The 18,035-nt window shown below is 36.3% G+C and overlaps 1 protein-coding gene across 3 annotated transcripts in view; it reads right to left on the reverse strand.

Annotated features, from left to right (window-relative positions):
- Positions 1–18,035, reverse strand: part of CERT1 (ceramide transporter 1) — a 71,035-nt gene that overhangs the window by 13,649 nt on the left and 39,351 nt on the right. For 2 of the 3 annotated variants that reach the window (XM_061475831.1, XM_061475834.1), the window contains 8 exons: positions 16,535–16,642; positions 15,627–15,765; positions 14,512–14,595; positions 8,827–8,984; positions 3,605–3,697; positions 1,968–2,054; positions 883–975; positions 244–321 (listed from right to left, as the gene is read on the reverse strand). In XM_061475831.1, coding sequence (XP_061331815.1) covers positions 244–321; positions 883–975; positions 1,968–2,054; positions 3,605–3,697; positions 8,827–8,984; positions 14,512–14,595; positions 15,627–15,765; positions 16,535–16,642 — 840 coding nt within the window. The remainder of the gene's footprint in view (positions 1–243; positions 322–882; positions 976–1,967; positions 2,055–3,604; positions 3,698–8,826; positions 8,985–14,511; positions 14,596–15,626; positions 15,766–16,534; positions 16,643–18,035) is intronic. The other variant, XM_061475832.1, reaches the window with a different exon arrangement.

The following is an 18,035-nucleotide window of genomic DNA, read 5'->3' on the forward strand; positions in this document are numbered from 1 at the left end:
TTAAAGCTATCTAATTAAATCCAACGGTTTCACAAGATTGGGGCCACTGCACAAGTTGATATGCATGCAAGCTGGATGTAAAAGGACAACCATTTAGTACAGGAATAGAGAATTCCTTTGTTTGTCTCAGCATACTAGTTTAAAGCGAGCAGTGATTTATGTAACAAAAAAACCCAGGTTCTAGAGAAGCGGATGAAATACCGCAGAGATATGCAACCCCCACTCGACATATTAATACAGTACCTGGGCGCTGAATCTGTGAACATCATCAGAGGCACTGACTAGATCAATGGAAGACATGGAGGAAGAGCGACTATAGGGCTACCAGAGACAGACAAAGAAAAAACCAAGTAATCAGAACAAAGGCACAACAGAGCATTCAGTACCAACTTGCAAGCACAAGATAATGAAGAAAAGGAAAACAAAAGCAGCAAGCACAGCAGCAAATGCTGATTTCATGCACCTATTATGCATTATGCTCCCAGTGTAGCCCTGAGAGGAGCATAGTGTTTCCAGTAACACTAGAAAAAAAGCAACTGGATTTTTTTTTTCTTTCACAAAATCAGTTCAGTGAGTTTTGGTAAAGGTATCTTGAAAGTACTGAGGTTAACAAGTTGAGATTGTTTCATTTATTATCTAACTGACAAGCTTGATACAAGTCAAAAGTATTCTAAATACTCAAATCAGTGTTTCTTTGAGCCAAGACAGAAAACAGTCGTTCTCCAATTCTGGCTACTCCATTTGAAAAATGAGTAAACCACTGGCAGTTACTAGAAACACTTTAAAAAAAAAAAAAAAAACAACTCACCTACCCATATAAGATATTATATAGAAATATCATAGGTTAGCCCATCATTCAGGAGATCATAAGAAATACCTTACCATTTGAACAAATCGATGAGTCCCCACAGCAGAATATGCATCTCCAGAAGGTAAGGATGTTGGCCAGTGTAATCTAACCTTTTCACTTTGGGACTGCAACAGAATAGGTTTAATTATCAGTGGTCACCTGCTACTGGAAGGACTATGAAACAGAGTGAGTCATCCTCAACCTACATAGTGGCTACAACAACTAATGCTATAGGTGACAGGCATGAAGCTATCATCCTATTGGAATTCTCAGTAAGTGAATGGGAGTAAAGACTGAATTTGTCTGTACTCAAGGGGTACTTCAGAGTTAAGGAAAATAGATTGGCAGCATTAAGGACCCATTAAGTACTAACACAACAGTCACTCAAAACTTTCACTGTCTGTTCAGAGACCATATATACATATATATATATGTATATATACATATATATATACACATATATACCATATATATCCATTAGGAAGTCTTTTAATTCTTAACCAAGTCATTGTAATCACTATATTTATAAATCTAAACACTTTTAAGACAAAGGATGCACTACTTTGTAATTCCCTCTCATTTACATACTGCCATACTTTCTCATATTCTATATATTTCTTCACATGCATCTTATCCCTTTTTGATCCTTGTCACTGAAGTGTATTGAAGAAATAAGTTAAGAGCAGGAACCAGAACCTACAGAATTTTAAAACAAAAACTAAACAACAGAACTACACCTTTGCCATTTCACATACTGCAGGGGTCAAAAGAAACTTTGGACCAAAAACTAGGTTTTGAGAAACAGCTCCACTGTTTTGATAATCAGGGCATCAGTTACATACAAAGGTAAGTCTATACTGGATGCTTATTTAGGAATTAGGAACTACAGACATTCAACTAGTTAACACCCTACAATGGTCTCTGTAAGCTGTGAAGTCACTTTCTCAAAATTAGTGTTAAGCAACAATATTTAAGTGTAAAAATACCAAGTGAATTCTCCTTATCAATGTCAGAATAAAATACCTAGAACTTCAGGAGATGCACCCCAAGACTGAGTTTAAGTCACAGAAATCTCCCACAAACACCCATCATTAAGACATTTTTGAAGTATCAATACCTGTTCTTCCATTTTATCCTGTCTATCGAGAGCAGCTTCAACAGCATCAAAGAACTCCTCTTCATTAATCAGACTATTAGGACCTTCCTAGAGCATAAAAACCAAGCCGAGTTCAAAATTCTGGAGACATGAGAGTTCCACTTCATTTTAACATCAGAATAACATATTTATATATTATACATATGGCTGTTGGAAGCAAATTTCTTCTACAGACCTCAATTTCTTAGATTACAATTCCTCTGAAAACCGTACTTGTTAAAAGAAGTTACTTCCTCTAACTACAATTTAGAGAGCATGTATCGAGAAAAATACAGGAAACTGAGTAACAGTGTCAATAAACTCTGAGAGCAGATTTATTCTTTAATTAACATGTATTTTCTCTTAAAACCATTTATTGTGTGTCAGTAAAGTACACATTAACATAATTGTGTAGTTAAGACTCCTTCCAAGAATTCCAGTGCCTTAGGGCAGATTTCAGAAGTGCTCAAAACATAACAAGAGAAAGGAAAATTCTGGGATCTCTATTGAAAATTCTTGGAAAGAACGGTTTAACACTAAACAGCAGGTGGAGATGAGTCAATTATTAAAAATTCAGATCTACAAAGTCAAACCTTGGTTTCAGAGAATTAGGTTTACTACTTTCAGTATACTGTAAAACAAGGCGATCCAGCATATTTCAAAAAATTACAATGGGGATATGTGGGAGAAGCAGCTGCGTCCATAAACAGGGAGCCAAAGTCCAGCTTTCATAGAATCATAGAATAGTTAAGAGTTGGAAAGGACCTTAAGATCATCTAGTTCCAACCCCCCTGCCATGGGCAGGGACACCTCACACTAAACCATCTCACCCAAGGCTCTGTCCAACCCGGCCTTGAATCTACTTTTTTTATTTTTACAGTGTATGCCTCAAGTCACAACAGAAAAACTAAGCTCAAGCATCTTCTAAATATCTCAACATATTATTTCTCAAGCTATGATCTGTAAATAGAAACATGTTTGATTAATGTACATGAAAGGCTCAAGTTCTTAAAAATTACGCAAACTGCATTACAGGTGCATCAGCTTGTATTATTCTTCACAATGTGGTTTACGTGGCTTAGAATTTGACTGACTACCTCACTGCAGAGGAAGCTGCTGAAAGATGCAATTTAACAGATAAAAGGAATCTAAAAATCACTGAATTTGTCAATATAAAATTTCAGTTGGCAACTTAAAAATCAGCTGAAGTTAGACTTCAGATTTGAGAACTGCCTGTGCAGTCAGGGTTTTATATTTGCTTTACGCATCTATACAGCTGAACCATCAAAAAGAGAAAGTACAAATCTAGTGCACAAAAGCCATCTCAAGTGTACAAGAAAAAACAGCAAAAAAAAATCAGCAGGAATATCTGCGAGCAACATGCTTTAGACAAAAGCAGAACATAGAGGCCTGAGGTAAAGACAGACTTAATTCTCAAAAAATTAAATACTGAGATTCTTCATACAGTTTCTGTTTCCAAGGTGGAAAATCAGAAATGGCATGAATACACTTGCACAAGACAAACACCTTGATTTACACACCATTCACCCCTCTTTGAGAAACAAACCAATCTTCACAAGTCCCAGCGTCTTTAAAAATTTCAGAAGCAGACTTTGTACCTCGTAGTCTGGCCCTCCAAAGTGGGACTTTTTCTTCAGTTCTGTTACAGCATTTTTGTATGCTTCTTCAATTCTCCTCCTCTTCTCTGACTCCTGTAAAATTATATGGTAATGTGATTCAGGAAGAATGAATCTACTGCTAATAGTCCACATATGCCAGTAAATGGAATTACCTGACTGGTGTAGTTTTGGTTTGTTGGTTGTTTTTTTTTTCCCCTCAAGTAAAAACTGCAAAGCTGCTGATTTTCTGAATTTATTTGCATGCACGTATTATGTGCACCCATATACATACATATATATAATACAATGCCTGGGTAGCTAACTATCTTGATGATACCTTCTTTAAGTCATGTGAAAGAAACTAGATCAGCAAGCAAAAACTGGTATCTAGCTTAAGAATAGCTATTAATGGTTCACTGACTTTGTATCTGGCAGTTCATATAAAACTCCTTGACACAGATGCTTGGGCAGTGATAACAAAGGGTGAAAAGTAAGATTGGTAAAAACCTAACTTGTTGAATGTAATGAGATACTCATGAGTCACAGCATGTTAAATTTGTATCTATAATTAGCTGGCACGGTTTCAATGTGAATCATTTTGTGAACTCCACGCAGTGATTAACTCGACGTCATTCTCCCATAATAGGTGTGTGACTGTACTAGAGCCACTGATGTCTATATCATTGTGTATTTTGAATAAAAAAGTAGCAATGCCAGGATCAGATTGTCTAGTATTTCCTCTGCAAATTCTACAAACTGCCAGATCTTCTCAGTGAGTGAAAAAGCCATGAACTTCTGAAATTTTTGTAGGATTCAGCTTTAATACACAAGATGCTTCTCTGTCGCCTTTCATAATCACATCAGGTGGAAGAAAGCTAAGTCTTACAGGTGAGCACCACACACTAGCTCTTGCAGATGAGTATAATCACTCAGAGATCCAATTTGAACTTCAAAAAATACTGTGGAAAACCCTTAAGCAATACTGAAAGGCTGGATTTACCAACTGGGAATTGGGTGGTAACATTCATTCTGAAACACATTTTCTGTTTTCTGAAGACAGGTTTGAACAGTAAAGCAACAGTTTCGAACTAAAACAAAGAAGTACAGTTTTCCACAGGAAAATTCTTAGGGGAGAAAAACAGCACTTAAATGAACACAGTATTGCCTTCATCTGAGAACACAGGCTTTCCCTTCTGTAACCATCACAAAAAGACAATACTTGCTAACACGCACATTTCACAAAATTTTGCATGTTTACATTTTTTGAAAGCAACCTGAGAGTCCTAAAGATGCATAAAAGCAGAACTTGAATATAAGGCATTGAGAGAAAGCATAGAAGTTTTACAAGAAGGCTGAAATGAAAAACAAAATCACAACTCCTCCGCCTGCTCACCCCAAATCCCCACATTTTCAGTACTTCAATCCGCAAATTATTGACAATTCACGTGTGTCAAAAGACAACTCTCCAAATCTGCCAGCTTCTCTTAGCAACAAGGCAGAAATTGGGAAACTGTTTGGCTGCACAGCAGGAAAATCACTGGTGTGTTAAAATTCCGTGTACTTTAATGAAACAGTTAAGTTACAGTTGTCAAAGGTGAACAAAATAAGCTACCTAAACATGTTAATCGTAGGGTAAAATTGAATGTTCAGATTATAATTTGCTCATTAATAGTGATTAGTAAGACCAAAGGAAATAAGAACAGAAAAATGTTGCTGTAGTCAAGACAATGTGAAAAGCGTTATCACAAGGGTCTTGTTGCAAATAAAACAATGGACCAAATGCTAGAGATTAAATCACTTTCTTATTAATTTTAAGTCCATTTTAAAATACATTCAAGAGGCTTATACTGGAAAACATACTGCAGCCGAAAACCAGAAAAAGCCAGTCTCAAGATCTTAACAGCTATGAGTAAAAGGTTAAAAGCAAAGCTGTAACTACAATTACTTTTACAGCACATTATATGTTTTTGTTTTAATTTCATGCTGGCCATATGACTGTTTTGGTAACAGAAAACTAAATATAAAAATCTAGAATTACAGTTGTTGAGTGCATTATATGAGCAGTATCCTTCAAAATTAAAATGTTTTTATAATAATAATTTCTTGTTTTCAAAGGCTTAGAAATAGTTTCCAACATTCATTCAGAATGGAACCTGAAACCCTTTTTCTCATTTAACAGAATAAAATGGAGTTAATAAAGATACTTGCTTGATAACACTGCAGTCATCTCTAGTCAAAATGTAGTCATCTCCAGGTTCAACAAATTCTGAACTTGAGCTTTTTTTGATTTGAGATTTTTTTTTTTAGGAGAGTGACAATTTTAGAATATTTTCTTCAAGCTCAGCAGAACAATCTATCTTGCATCTTTAGGCTAAGCTAGCTTGCTACAAGACAGAGGCTGTGTATTTTGTACTAATCACTTTTGTATGTTGCTGCTAAGTAAAAGACAGTTATGAAGCTAGTGGAGTGAGGAGGCTAGAGAGAAGTGGGGAGTGAGCTACAGTTGTACTTACAATACCTGTAAAGCCACTATACAGTGGTATGGTACCATTGTAAAGCCATTGATTGGTTTTAGCCACTGACAGAGATACTGCTCTTCATGTAACCTGCACAGCACACAGCCAGCAGCATGAGCCTGCCAACATGAAGGACAAGCTTGATGCTGTCCCTCCCAGCTCTGCTAGATGGGCTTTTACAAGCACTGGACAGACTTACAAGAGCTCTAAAACTCTCCCAGCTAGAACATAAACACTACCAGCTGCCCAATTTCAAGTAATTTCTCCCTCTGATCTCTGAGAGAACGTATTCTAAACTTCATAACTTCAAAATATTTACTTGCTTTTCAAAGCAGTTTACACACCTATCCAAGAAAACAAACAAACAAAAAAACACCAAAGAGCAACACCATTCTCTTCCCACATCTATTTATCAGATGACAAGAGCAGTGTTTTTTGCTCAGGCCCATAGTTACAGAAGATACTCATAAAACCATCTTTAACAAGAAGATGAAAATAAAACAAAAGCACTTCAACAATTGGAGTGGAGTAGTGTTAGCAGAGGTCCAGAGTTCTGAATACAGTCAACTGCTGTCTTTAAGGGTGTAGGTGTCAAGATGGTGGTCATGGGGGGCTGCAGGGGTGGCCTATGTGGGAGGAGGCTGGGGGTCTGCTCTGTGTCAGACCCAGGTGGTTCCAGCCAGCTCCAAAGAAGACCCACTGCAGCACACAGCTGAGGCCATTCACCATGTGTGTGGCACCTCTCTGAAAGATGTATTTAATTGCAAAAGACACCCCAGGGAGAGAGGAAGGGGGAACCAGAAGTGAGAAGCAGAGGAAGAGCAGCAGATTGAGGGCCTTCAGAAAACATATCCACACTGCAGCCCATGGAGGACCTCAGGTCAAAGCAGAGGGACAATTTCCTGAAGGAACAACATCCCACATGGGACACACACTGCAGCAGATTTTCCCCAGAGGACTGCTGCCCATGGAGAGGACCTGCGCAGGAGGAGGCTAAAAGTGTGAAGAGCAAGGAGTGGCAGACATGCACTGCAACCCCAACATTCCTCACGCCACATTTCTTGGGGCTAGAAAGCAGTGGGTAGAGGGACCTGCAGTGAAGGAGTGAAGCTGTGCTTGGGAAATGGGGAAAGAAAGCCGTTTTGGTGTTTATGTTTCACATTAACCAGATTTATTTCAAATCAGCAACAAACTGATTTTCCCCATTTTTTTTCCTAAAATAAGAAGTGACAAATAAACTAATTAAAATTCTCTATTAACATATTCTGTATTATATAACAATACAGGGACAAGAAAAAATCACTTCATCCATATTCTAAGCAAAGTCTGATCAACATGAGTGAACTGTGTTTGCTCAGCCCTGAGAATAGAAGAGAAGCCTATGAGGAGGGACCTAATAGTAGCTTTCCCATACCTTCAACAAAGTCAAAGAAACTGAGCCAGACTTACTTCAGACTTCCTACAGACTGCTGAGCCAGCAGGAGAGGGATGAAAAGAACAGTCAGACACTGGAATAAGAGATACTCCAACTAGATATAAGGAAAAACTTTTTTACTATTACCACAGTTAAGCAGCAGAACAGGTTGCCCAGAAAAGCTGTGCAGTCCCCAGCCTTAAAGACTTGAAATCAGACTTGATAAAGCCCTAAGCAACCTGGTTTAATCTCTAACCATCCTTTTAAGCAGAAGGTTTGAGAAAAAGAGACCTCAAAAGGTCTAGTCCAACCTATGATCCTATGAACAAGCTTCAAGTCTTGGATGTACTGTAATTCCTCCAACTACTTAGACGAAGCAGTAACTAAGTATTGACAGAAGTTTCAATACAGTTAGACAGGGTCAGACCTTTGACATGTGGACAAAGACAACCACAGAGGCAGAGGCAAGGATTCAGACGTGGAGGTGTTCTGTCTGAATATGCTCATTCTTTGAATAGTGTACCACTAAAACACAGGGAGTGAGAAGTGTGATAAACACCACATGGGAACATGTTAAATGAAAAACAAGACAACAGCTAGAGGACTGCACAGGACACCGGCCAATGACGGCAGGATTCTAGAAATTATAGCCTGAAGTACAACCTAGCTGTGCCTCCAGCACATCCCATGAGAAAAGACACTGCTCCTTTTAAAGTTGCTAGAGTGGTTGAGTAGGCTTAGCATGAACTATCACTGCTATCAGATTAACAGATATTCTAATACCACACATTTTAAAAATTTAACCAGTCAGCATAAAACATGACTTAATCTCTTTAGTCTCCTAAAGGAAAGTGAAATAATTGTATCTTAAGAAGACATTTAAAGTTAGAACTCTTTTTCTCCTTAGTATTGTCACCACCTTTTATCACAATTAAAAAAATTTGGAGATTTGCACTTTTTTTTTTGCAAACATGGACAAACAAATCCCTTAGAAGGCTGCAACCAATACACTTATTATTATGGAATACTATCAGGTTCTCTATAGATATAAAATACAATATCTGAACAAGGGCTGCAAAACCAGACTATGATAAATGTTACTATATCACCAGTTAGGATGAGACTTTCATGTTTAATAGGTGTAATAATGAAAGCACATAGAACTAACAAATGCTGTACATAAAATAAAAGCAATTCTTGGAATAAAAAAAGTTAACAGCACATTTTAAATTTTAATTTTAATCTAAAGAATTTTTTTTTTCCCAACAAAAGTAAAAGGAAAATTATCTTACCTTATCTAGCTTTTTTTGCCAGCTTTCTTCACATTTTACCATGAGTTCAATACAATGAGAGAGTGTAGCAAGGATTCCAGCAGTAGTTGCCTTGAAAGTTATAGCTTCTCCTTTAAAGTCTATGCCATTAATTCCTTTCGGTGTTACATGCGGAAACACTAAAACCAAACACGAATCATTCACTGATAGCTGCCTTCAAGCAAGCATTTTACATGCATACTTTATATTACAACTGTTTGAAGAAAACAGACTGGCCAGAGATGTAATATAAAAATAAAAAAATGATAGTAATTTCAGCTATCCACAGGATAATGAAAGGTATTCAAAGGGAGAAACACATCCCCTCAGCTTCATCTTGCGATACCCTGTTTCAAGTCTGCTTGTAATGCTCGATTACTCTGCACTCCACAAATCAGGCGGGTGGAGGGAGTGGTAATACTTTGTAACAATAGCAGTTTGACAGCTTGAAGGGGTGCCTAATTAACAAAGAGCAACCTTAAAATGTATCTGATGCAGCACTAAGAAAGGAACAATTTCAAAATGCAATCAAACCCGAAATGTAACATTCAAGGTTGCTTTAAATGGGTAATTACATATTTAAAAACATCGAAGTAAAAAGGTATGATATAAAAGTATCAAATGTGTTGAGTTATCCAAGTACTGTGGGTTTTGCAGTTCCAACAACTACTTCATGCTGTCAACCAAGCCATCTGTTGCTAAGGCTATTTAAACAAGTCATTTAAAACGTGTGACAAAAAAAGTACCTATTATATGACAAACTCGTATGTAGGTTGACATAATAACAAATCAAATGCTACACATTAATGTCAGAAAATATTAGAAAGCAGAAGTAACACCCATGCTGAAGCTGACTGAGCCTAGCAAGTTAAAGTAACTCCTGCTGTGCCACAGTGGAAGCTAATGGCTATCACTTCCCTCCTCCCTGCCAGTGTGTCAATTTGTCAGCGTTCCCCTGTTATGGTTTAAAAAGTACAAATAAATACTTGTGTAAGTTTATCCAGTATGTCTGCAAAGGCAAAGCAAAGCTTTCGAGCAGCTCAGTTTTTGTAAGGAAGGGAAATGCAACTGCTGTTCTCTAACGGCAGAACCCTGTATCTTCACTTCGGGAACAGTAAGCAATTGTCTCATGGTCTAAAGCAATAGTTTAAGTCTCTACAGGTTTTACTCCTTTCAGAAGTAATCGAACTATTTTTTAAACAGCTGATTACAAACTACACACTGCTTTGAACACCTCAATAAGCATACATACTACGGTAGAATGCAGTTTATTTTTTGTTTCATGTTAATCAAGAGTACTCCCTAAAAGGTAAGGATGATGGGGCTGGAGAAAAAAAAGTAAAGAGAAAGAAAAATCTGTTCAGAAACAATAATAAGCACAGCAGCTCTCCCTCCCCCTAACAGCTGCAGAGGGAACATGGAGGAGGCTGAGACTGAAAGTGGTACAAGCTGGCAAGAAGGTGGTGCAGTAGATTCACTGAGAATAATGAAAATAACACAAGGGCTCCACCCGTAACAATTCATGACTGAAAATCAGAGTTTATACTGATAATTATTCCTGTTGGTGTAGACTGTGTTCACACACAAGTTTACCAGCACAGCTATAATGCTTCAGGCATGATTTTTCTCTCTTAATTATGGATCATGATAAAGATGCTGAAGAAACTACCACTAGCTGCAACATGGCAAGATCATTTCAGAAATCTCTGTGGTAGATTACAAGGGAGATGCAGCAATGCAGCCTCATTTCCTAGGTATCTTCAGGTCTCAGCCACAGGTCATTAATACTTCAATACAGTTTCAGTCACACAAATGACAAGTCACATTCAATGACATGTTCCAAGTCATTTGTTAATGACTACTCTCAAAGTAGGACTGATACATGAGAAGTTTGCAGTTTTAAAATTAGTGTACACAGTTCCTTTCAGCCATTATAATTGTGGGCAAAAATGAACTTGTTGAAGGAAGGTGCAAAACCTGTTTCTTTGAAGAAATGGTCACTTAAGAAATTCCTTACAATGGATAGGAGTATTCTGATTCTTTCCTAATCCCAGGAGATATTTTTCTTCTCAGAATATATCAGAAGATGAGCTCAAGCCTTATCTGGGTAACATCTTAAATTGTATTTGTCTAGAGATTTTTCTACTCTGAGAGCCTGAATATCTTTCCTATTCCTTTTTTAAACTTTTTTTTTCCATGTCAACTACAAATTTCTTCAAAATGAAATCTCTCATCAGGAGATCTACATGCTACAAGGTAAAGGCTAATAGGAGAGTGTTCCTAACACTGCAACTGCTTTTCCAACCTCACGATCAAACTGCATGCAGCCAACTGAGAAAAAGCAGCAGGATGATTTTTCTCCTACTGTAGCTTCAATTTCAACATCTTCCAAGTGGTTCCTTTATAATTATCCTGTCTTTTAAGCATTTTGCTTTATTTCCAGTTGTTTTCACTTGCCTTTCACATTGCAGATTCTTCATACAATGTTTCAGACTTCAATAGGTCTTTAGCCCTTCTCTCCTACACCTCTGTATCTGTTAGGATAGGTCAGTTTTCCCTTTTTGTTCCTAAGATTGTTTATAACACTTTCCCAGATGTCTCAAACATCATGTGTTTGTTCCAATCTGTTTTCATATGAATCAGAAAATTATTCTAAACACAGTAAGTAGAAAGTAGTTCCTTTATATTTTCCATTTAATGCCACCTTAAAATTAGTTCAGTAATGTGAGATGTTAAGTGAAAAATGTTCAGGTATATGACTCATTTATTGATATCTACTGTTGTTGATCTTCTTGGATAAGTAGGATCGCTATGATTAGTTGTCATCTAAGAACAACCCCATTATTGGTGAATGTTCTTCCTCTATTCAAAGCACAAAAATCCAGTGTAAATCCTACCACGTTTTACATCGAATTTCCATCCTTAAACCTCTATACCATTTTCATCATTATAGCTGCAGTACAAAACCACCTTCCATATTGAAAAAGGTTCCTTAAGTAGGTTTCACCTGCTCTTCCTACTCTTACATAATTTAAATCCAAATACACACATTTTACTGAGCAGATGGATAGAAACGCTTCCTGATAAAGATCCCAGTAGGTAAATATGCATCAGCCAGACTTTCCCTTGGTGTTCTATACATTGTTGAGTTACCAATTTTTTTCACTCTTCCCAGCTTTTTACTCACACACCCTAGAGAACACAGAAAAGAAAAAGTCTCCCTGTCCAAAATGTCTTCAGAGTAGTACGCAATTCTCTATAGTCATGTTAACTTCCTCCTCCCACCCAGGGAAGGTGCATAAGGGAACAAATTTCAGAAGACAACGTGAATATGGTCCCTTAAGTCAGTCTTAAATTTAATGATTTCAGCACTAGACTGGTTGCACTGGTGGTTTGAACAGCAGGCTCAAACACTCCTTATCATACTAGGCTATATAAGAGGCTGAACCCATGCTTCTTACTCCCTGAAGTACTGACCACAGAGCAGCCCCCAGAATAAACAGGCAACCACTTCTCATCTACAATTAAAAAGCCTGTTTCAGTCCTTTCAGGACTTGATAGAGACTTGAAGAATGGAACCTGAAATCTGAGAAACAAAAGAATCTTAACAACTGCTCTGAGGCTAAACTTTAGAAAGGGGTGAAGTTTTAAGATAATTCTTTCATTATCAACTAGTCTGAGTAATTTTCTAACCAATATATTGGCATGGCTTTCTCAGCCCAAAACATCTGCTTCCCCCACTGCATCACTCATGATTCCATTTTATGGCAGAGACTCTTAATTTTTCATTTCTAGTCAAGCTTTGCAGCACTCAGCTACTAAATATTTAACAGGTCTAGCCCTTAGAAATCAAACTAAGGCACAGAAAAACTAAATGGAGATGAAGTTTTTCATAGAAATAATTGAAGGAAAGTAAATTTAATGGAATCAGGAATCAGAACAACTGGGATTAGAAGTTAGCAAAAAAGCAAGGGGTTGTAGAAATTATTTTTTGTGAGTTTATATAGAGGTACCCATAATACATGGCAATTTCTTAGCATATAACTTCCCAAAGACTTGATACAGAACTTTTAAAGAGGATTATAGATATCACTTAAAATTCCTTTTAAATTCCTGGTGATGAAAATAAAGAAGTCACTTATTTTCCATTTAAATATCTTAAGATGACCAGAGGTACTAAAAATGTACTTTCCTAATGGCATTCCCCATATCCTATGTGTACATATAGCAGTACACCAGAAGAATGTAGATATGAAGAGATGTTCTAAAGGTAAATTAAGCTGAAACTCCTACATTATCCTACAAAAATTAAAATTGACAAAGACATCTTTTTCAAAATGAATCATGCAGTAAAATTAAATTCTCACTTAACATTTTTTTAAAGAAGGCTCTTTGTTTTATGAGGTTTTCTCTGACTTAACAGTCCTCAGAAAATGTACACTTGTATACACACAAGGGATAGGAGAACTGTGCACTTGCTTGCAGGTGAGCGTTGCAAGACTACTTATCTTTGGTAATAAAAGGCAAGAAAAATTTATTCAAAACTAGAGTTATATGTACTTAACCTTTGAAATCAGCATTACAATTAATTCTCAGCAGAGGAAGTACTTTATGTAATTGAAAAAAATTTACTCATATGATGAATTCTAGAAGTAACCTGAAAGCTCCTTCCACTTCCTTTCCTTTTTCCTCATAACAATTTTGGCTATACTCTAGAAAGAGCACTTAAATGCAACAAGGAAAGATGTAACAGGGGGGCAACACACAATTAAAATGAAAACAAGACAAAGAATAGGCTCATTTTGCCCATATATCTTCCACGTTCTTGATTAAAGTGTTTGTATTTTTCAAAATGCTTTTAGCAAGGACTTTGGGAGATACCATCAGATTTGAAACTGAAGGCAGTGCAACTTCAAAGTTTTGTGAATCAAAGTCTAAGAAATATCTTAGGACTGAATCGTCAGCATTTACACAATGTAAACACCAAAATATTTTGGTTGGGGAACAAAAGAAAGGCTAAGAAGAATGCAAATGGATTTTAAGTGCCAGGCCAGAAGTATCAGATTTCTAGACCAACAAGAACTGCATGAGTCCTTCACATTTACTGCATGGATGCAGTGAGTACAATAATGAGATCATTTAAAATAATAAAAATCAGAATTCTGTTCATCATAATGGAAAATACAGTAAAAAAAAGTGCTAATATTATGAGGAGTGAGAACTGGTAACACTGTTGACTTCACACTACATACTCATAGAAGTCGGAAAAACTATACTGGGACATACGTAACTGGGAAAGCATCGTTCTCCACCACACTCCTAAAGCAGGTCACATTTGCAAGAAAAACTGCAGTAACCTGTCACAAATACCAGGTCCCAATATCTGAATGAGGCAGCTGTTTCAACAGAATTTTGCAGTGAATACAGCTTTGGACACAGAATAGGAAATTCCAAACTTACATTAATATTTGTGTGAATTAAGTGTAACTCAGAGAATCATGAAAAGCACCTAATAAATGGTAACGTGAAGAAGAACTTGCTGTCACATACATTTGAATAACTACTTTTGCCATTTTCTGCCTAGAAAAGAGCATATGTACTGACCATGTATCAGGCTTCTCATATCATTCATACGAATTTTCAGTGAAAAAGTTGGGACAGACTTACATTTTTCCTTACTGCTGTTACTGTTATGTACAAAATCCCCATCAGAACGCACTGTAGGGAAATCATCTTCATCATCTTCTACCACTAAATTGGAGACAAAATATTATGGGAATGAGAAGGCTCTTCCAATTCTTTGTGTGCAAGAAAGAATTAAGAGCATCTTCATGGCTAAACAGCATTTAAGATTTCTTCCTGCAACAAAAGTCATGACCACCCCAGCCCGCCTTTAGCTTTTTTGTGTGGTTTTGGTTGTTTTGCCTTTTGTTTGTTTTGGTGGGGGGTACTTGTTGTTGGTTTAGTTTGGTATTTTTTGACTCCAGTCTGCTATCAGTGTTACTAGCAGAAACCATCTAATGCTTGCTCAGTGTTGAAGTTTAGCACTCAATTCTATGGTAAGAACAACAATGTTTTGGTGCTACAACTGGATAAAGCAGGGCGCTACAATTCAGCAACTATACTCTTCTGCACTAAAAAGTTTGCAAAGAAGTGGAATTGTACATCTACTGTTTACTTACTACCTAAAGTTTCAAGCTAACGGACCAAACCCAGGAATGAATATGAATGCCCCAGGAGTGTACATGGATACAGCAACAAGCTGTGCTCTGAGAAAAGCAATTCAGAAATATGTAGACATCCACACTGGAGTCTACGAGGGCCACAAGTGTACACCCAGTGCTCTAGTTTCAGCTAACACATCTCATGAGGATGCATTATGATAGCCCCTTTGCCTTTTTAAAGAATGTATTATTTCTATTGAAACTAGTAGCCTATTGTTTTATCAAAATAAAAGTGACACACTGATAAACTAACTTGAATTCATCTTATGAGAGTAACCAATTATTGTTCTGTAACATCACTAAGTGTATTTCTTTTGTACTATTGACAGCTACAGGTTAATATTAAGTTAAACAGGTTTTTAAAGGAATTCAGCTTCTGAAGTGAAAATAGTTAAACTCTGTTTATGCAGAAATATGTATGATTGATTTCTATATTAAAGAGTAAATTTAAGATACTTTCTTTATATGGTATCAAATACTATAGTAACTATTTTAAGGGCTATTACTGTGTAAAAAGCTAAATTCTATAGAGATATGAGTTTTCTGTTACAGTTTTACCTTTATCCCTCTGGAGTTCATCTTTGGAAACTGCATCTGCACAGTCATCAAAGTATTTCTGTAAAGTATCAACTTGTCTACACAAGATGTCTCTGAAGGTTTCCATTTCTGCAAGCTTCTCACGTAAGCTATGGCCCTTCTGAAAATACAAGAGAAAAATGCCTGAAATGCTTCTGAACATCCAGCAGTAGTCCAATATGTTAAAAAAAAAAATCAATTCTGCAGCTATGAAGAACAAATTCAAGTTCAGCTATGACACACTATTAATGTCAGAAAGGTATAAAGAATTGCACACAAGCATTTTGTCCACTGGTCTCAGTTTTAACTCTTGACTACCTATGCTACTTTAGAGCATTCAGCAAAAGCTTATTAAAAATGTGATCTTGTATGCTACCAATTTTATGCCTATTTGCCTGAAAACAGTAACCTCTAGTTTAAGATCTTTGATCCATCTTTATTTCCCTTTCTTGTGTGAAGCTCCTCTTCTGCTCTCCCAGAAGCACAGCCCACCTATGTTCATGTTAATTATTTATGCACATGAAACAAGGAAGGCCATAATGTTTTCAATCTCTATCAACCAAATATATTAAGTCACAGAATCAGCATTCCTTTTCATTTAGAGGCCTTGCTATTCTGAGGAATAAACGAGGAAAGGTTATAAATGCTCTGAGAGGTTTGATTTTCTTGCCACTGGAAGATGACATGATAGTTTAAAAAGGGCAACTGTACAGAGGCGTGAGAGAGCTTTCTGTACCTGTGGTTCATCATAAAATTAAATACTCACACCTGCAGTAAACAAAATATTTTGGGTTTTTTTCTACAACTCTGTGGCAGTCTGCACACAAGTTATTTCTTTTTAAGTTGTGTGTTACTTATGCACCAATACCAAGCAAACTTTATTCACTAACCTTGAATGAAGAGGTGGATGTTGCAGAGTAGCCACTTGCTCCAGAAACAAGAGACACCATGGAGCCATGGCGTCGTAAGCTTGACTCTGATCCATAGCCAGATTCAGTCTAAAAAACAAACCACACACTAGAGTGCTGAGGCTTTTAATAAAAAGGAAATCATGAAAGCAAGATTAATGTAATTGACTCTGAAACCCATCCATTTGTGCCTGCATTTTTAAGGTTTTAATGCAGCATCCATAAAGTTATTATGAATCTATTTTTTACCATACTGATTTATGAAAAATTAGTTATCTATATCCTATTAGAAACTCCCAAAAGAACAAGGCAACATATGTTTTAGGGTTCAAAAAAAAGGACAATGTGCCATTATTTTGGCTTATGTAATCCCTACCAACAATTTTCACACAGCATTCAAAACCTAAAGTACTGTACAATTTTTCAGAAGTTTAGCATGGTTCAGTTTGAAGACAATAATTTTCAGTCAATCCTTCCAATCATTCAAATACTGCAATTTTATTTTTAAAAGCAACAAAATAGAGATAATAAAAAGCAGACAATTACTGCTATCAAGACACTTTTTTGCTTGTTCCAAGCTTATTTAGCAGAACTCTTTATACCAGACTGGAAAAATTTTTTAGAATATGAGTTCAAGTGTGAAAGAGTATATCTGCCTTTGGTAATATATCTGCAATATTGAACCACATTTTGAATTGCAATGCAATTCAGTGCAATGATTATATCTTAATTTACTGGGTTGCAATTTTAAGTGTAACAAATCAAATAATGAAGATTTGACTGGGGGTTTTTTGCAAATACTCAAGTAAAGGCTTTTAGCTTTTTTAATGGACTTTATATCCCACAGAGGCTTGACAAGTAAAAACAAAGTTGCTAAACGAATAAACCGCTTTTTTAAAGGACAAAAATGAGTTTTGGGCATACAATTATGTTGTTTCAGAAGTGTTTCATAAGAATAAATCTCAAAAGAGCATTTTGTAAGAGTCACACAGCACACTGAAGCTTGAAGCATTTCTTAATTTCTTTTAATATTTCATCCATATGCAAATCTAAAATACTTCTATTTTACTGATAATTCAATGTTTATTTAATCATATGCCCAAATATTCAGATGGCTCTGAATGTGCTTTTACTACTCAGTTTAACAGGACTCATTCCATTTTCTGAAAGTTACATACTCTAGAGAGAATGTAAATTTTCATTTTGATAGCATATGATTAATAAACAGATCGTTTTTAAAAGGTAGCAAAAATACCCACTGCATAGAGATCAGAGCATTTTAATGAAGAGAAGCAAATGTCTTCTGATTGCTTTCTGTATCAGAGAAAGACATGCCTATGTAAAACCTAGACTGAAGTTTAGGAAGTGAAAGCTCTGAATTTCTCTACTTGAATATTTAATCAAAGTCATATTTAAAACTTACAGGAATAGATATAATCTTAGAGAATCTAGTAACTTATATTCTACATTTGAATTAAATATT

This window comes from Pezoporus flaviventris, unplaced genomic scaffold (genome assembly GCF_033815535.1).
Source record: "Pezoporus flaviventris isolate CSIRO_AGI_PZ_B2104156 unplaced genomic scaffold, CSIRO_AGI_Pfla_v1 ptg000090l, whole genome shotgun sequence".
In the NCBI taxonomy this organism is placed as follows: domain Eukaryota; kingdom Metazoa; phylum Chordata; class Aves; order Psittaciformes; family Psittacidae; genus Pezoporus; species Pezoporus flaviventris.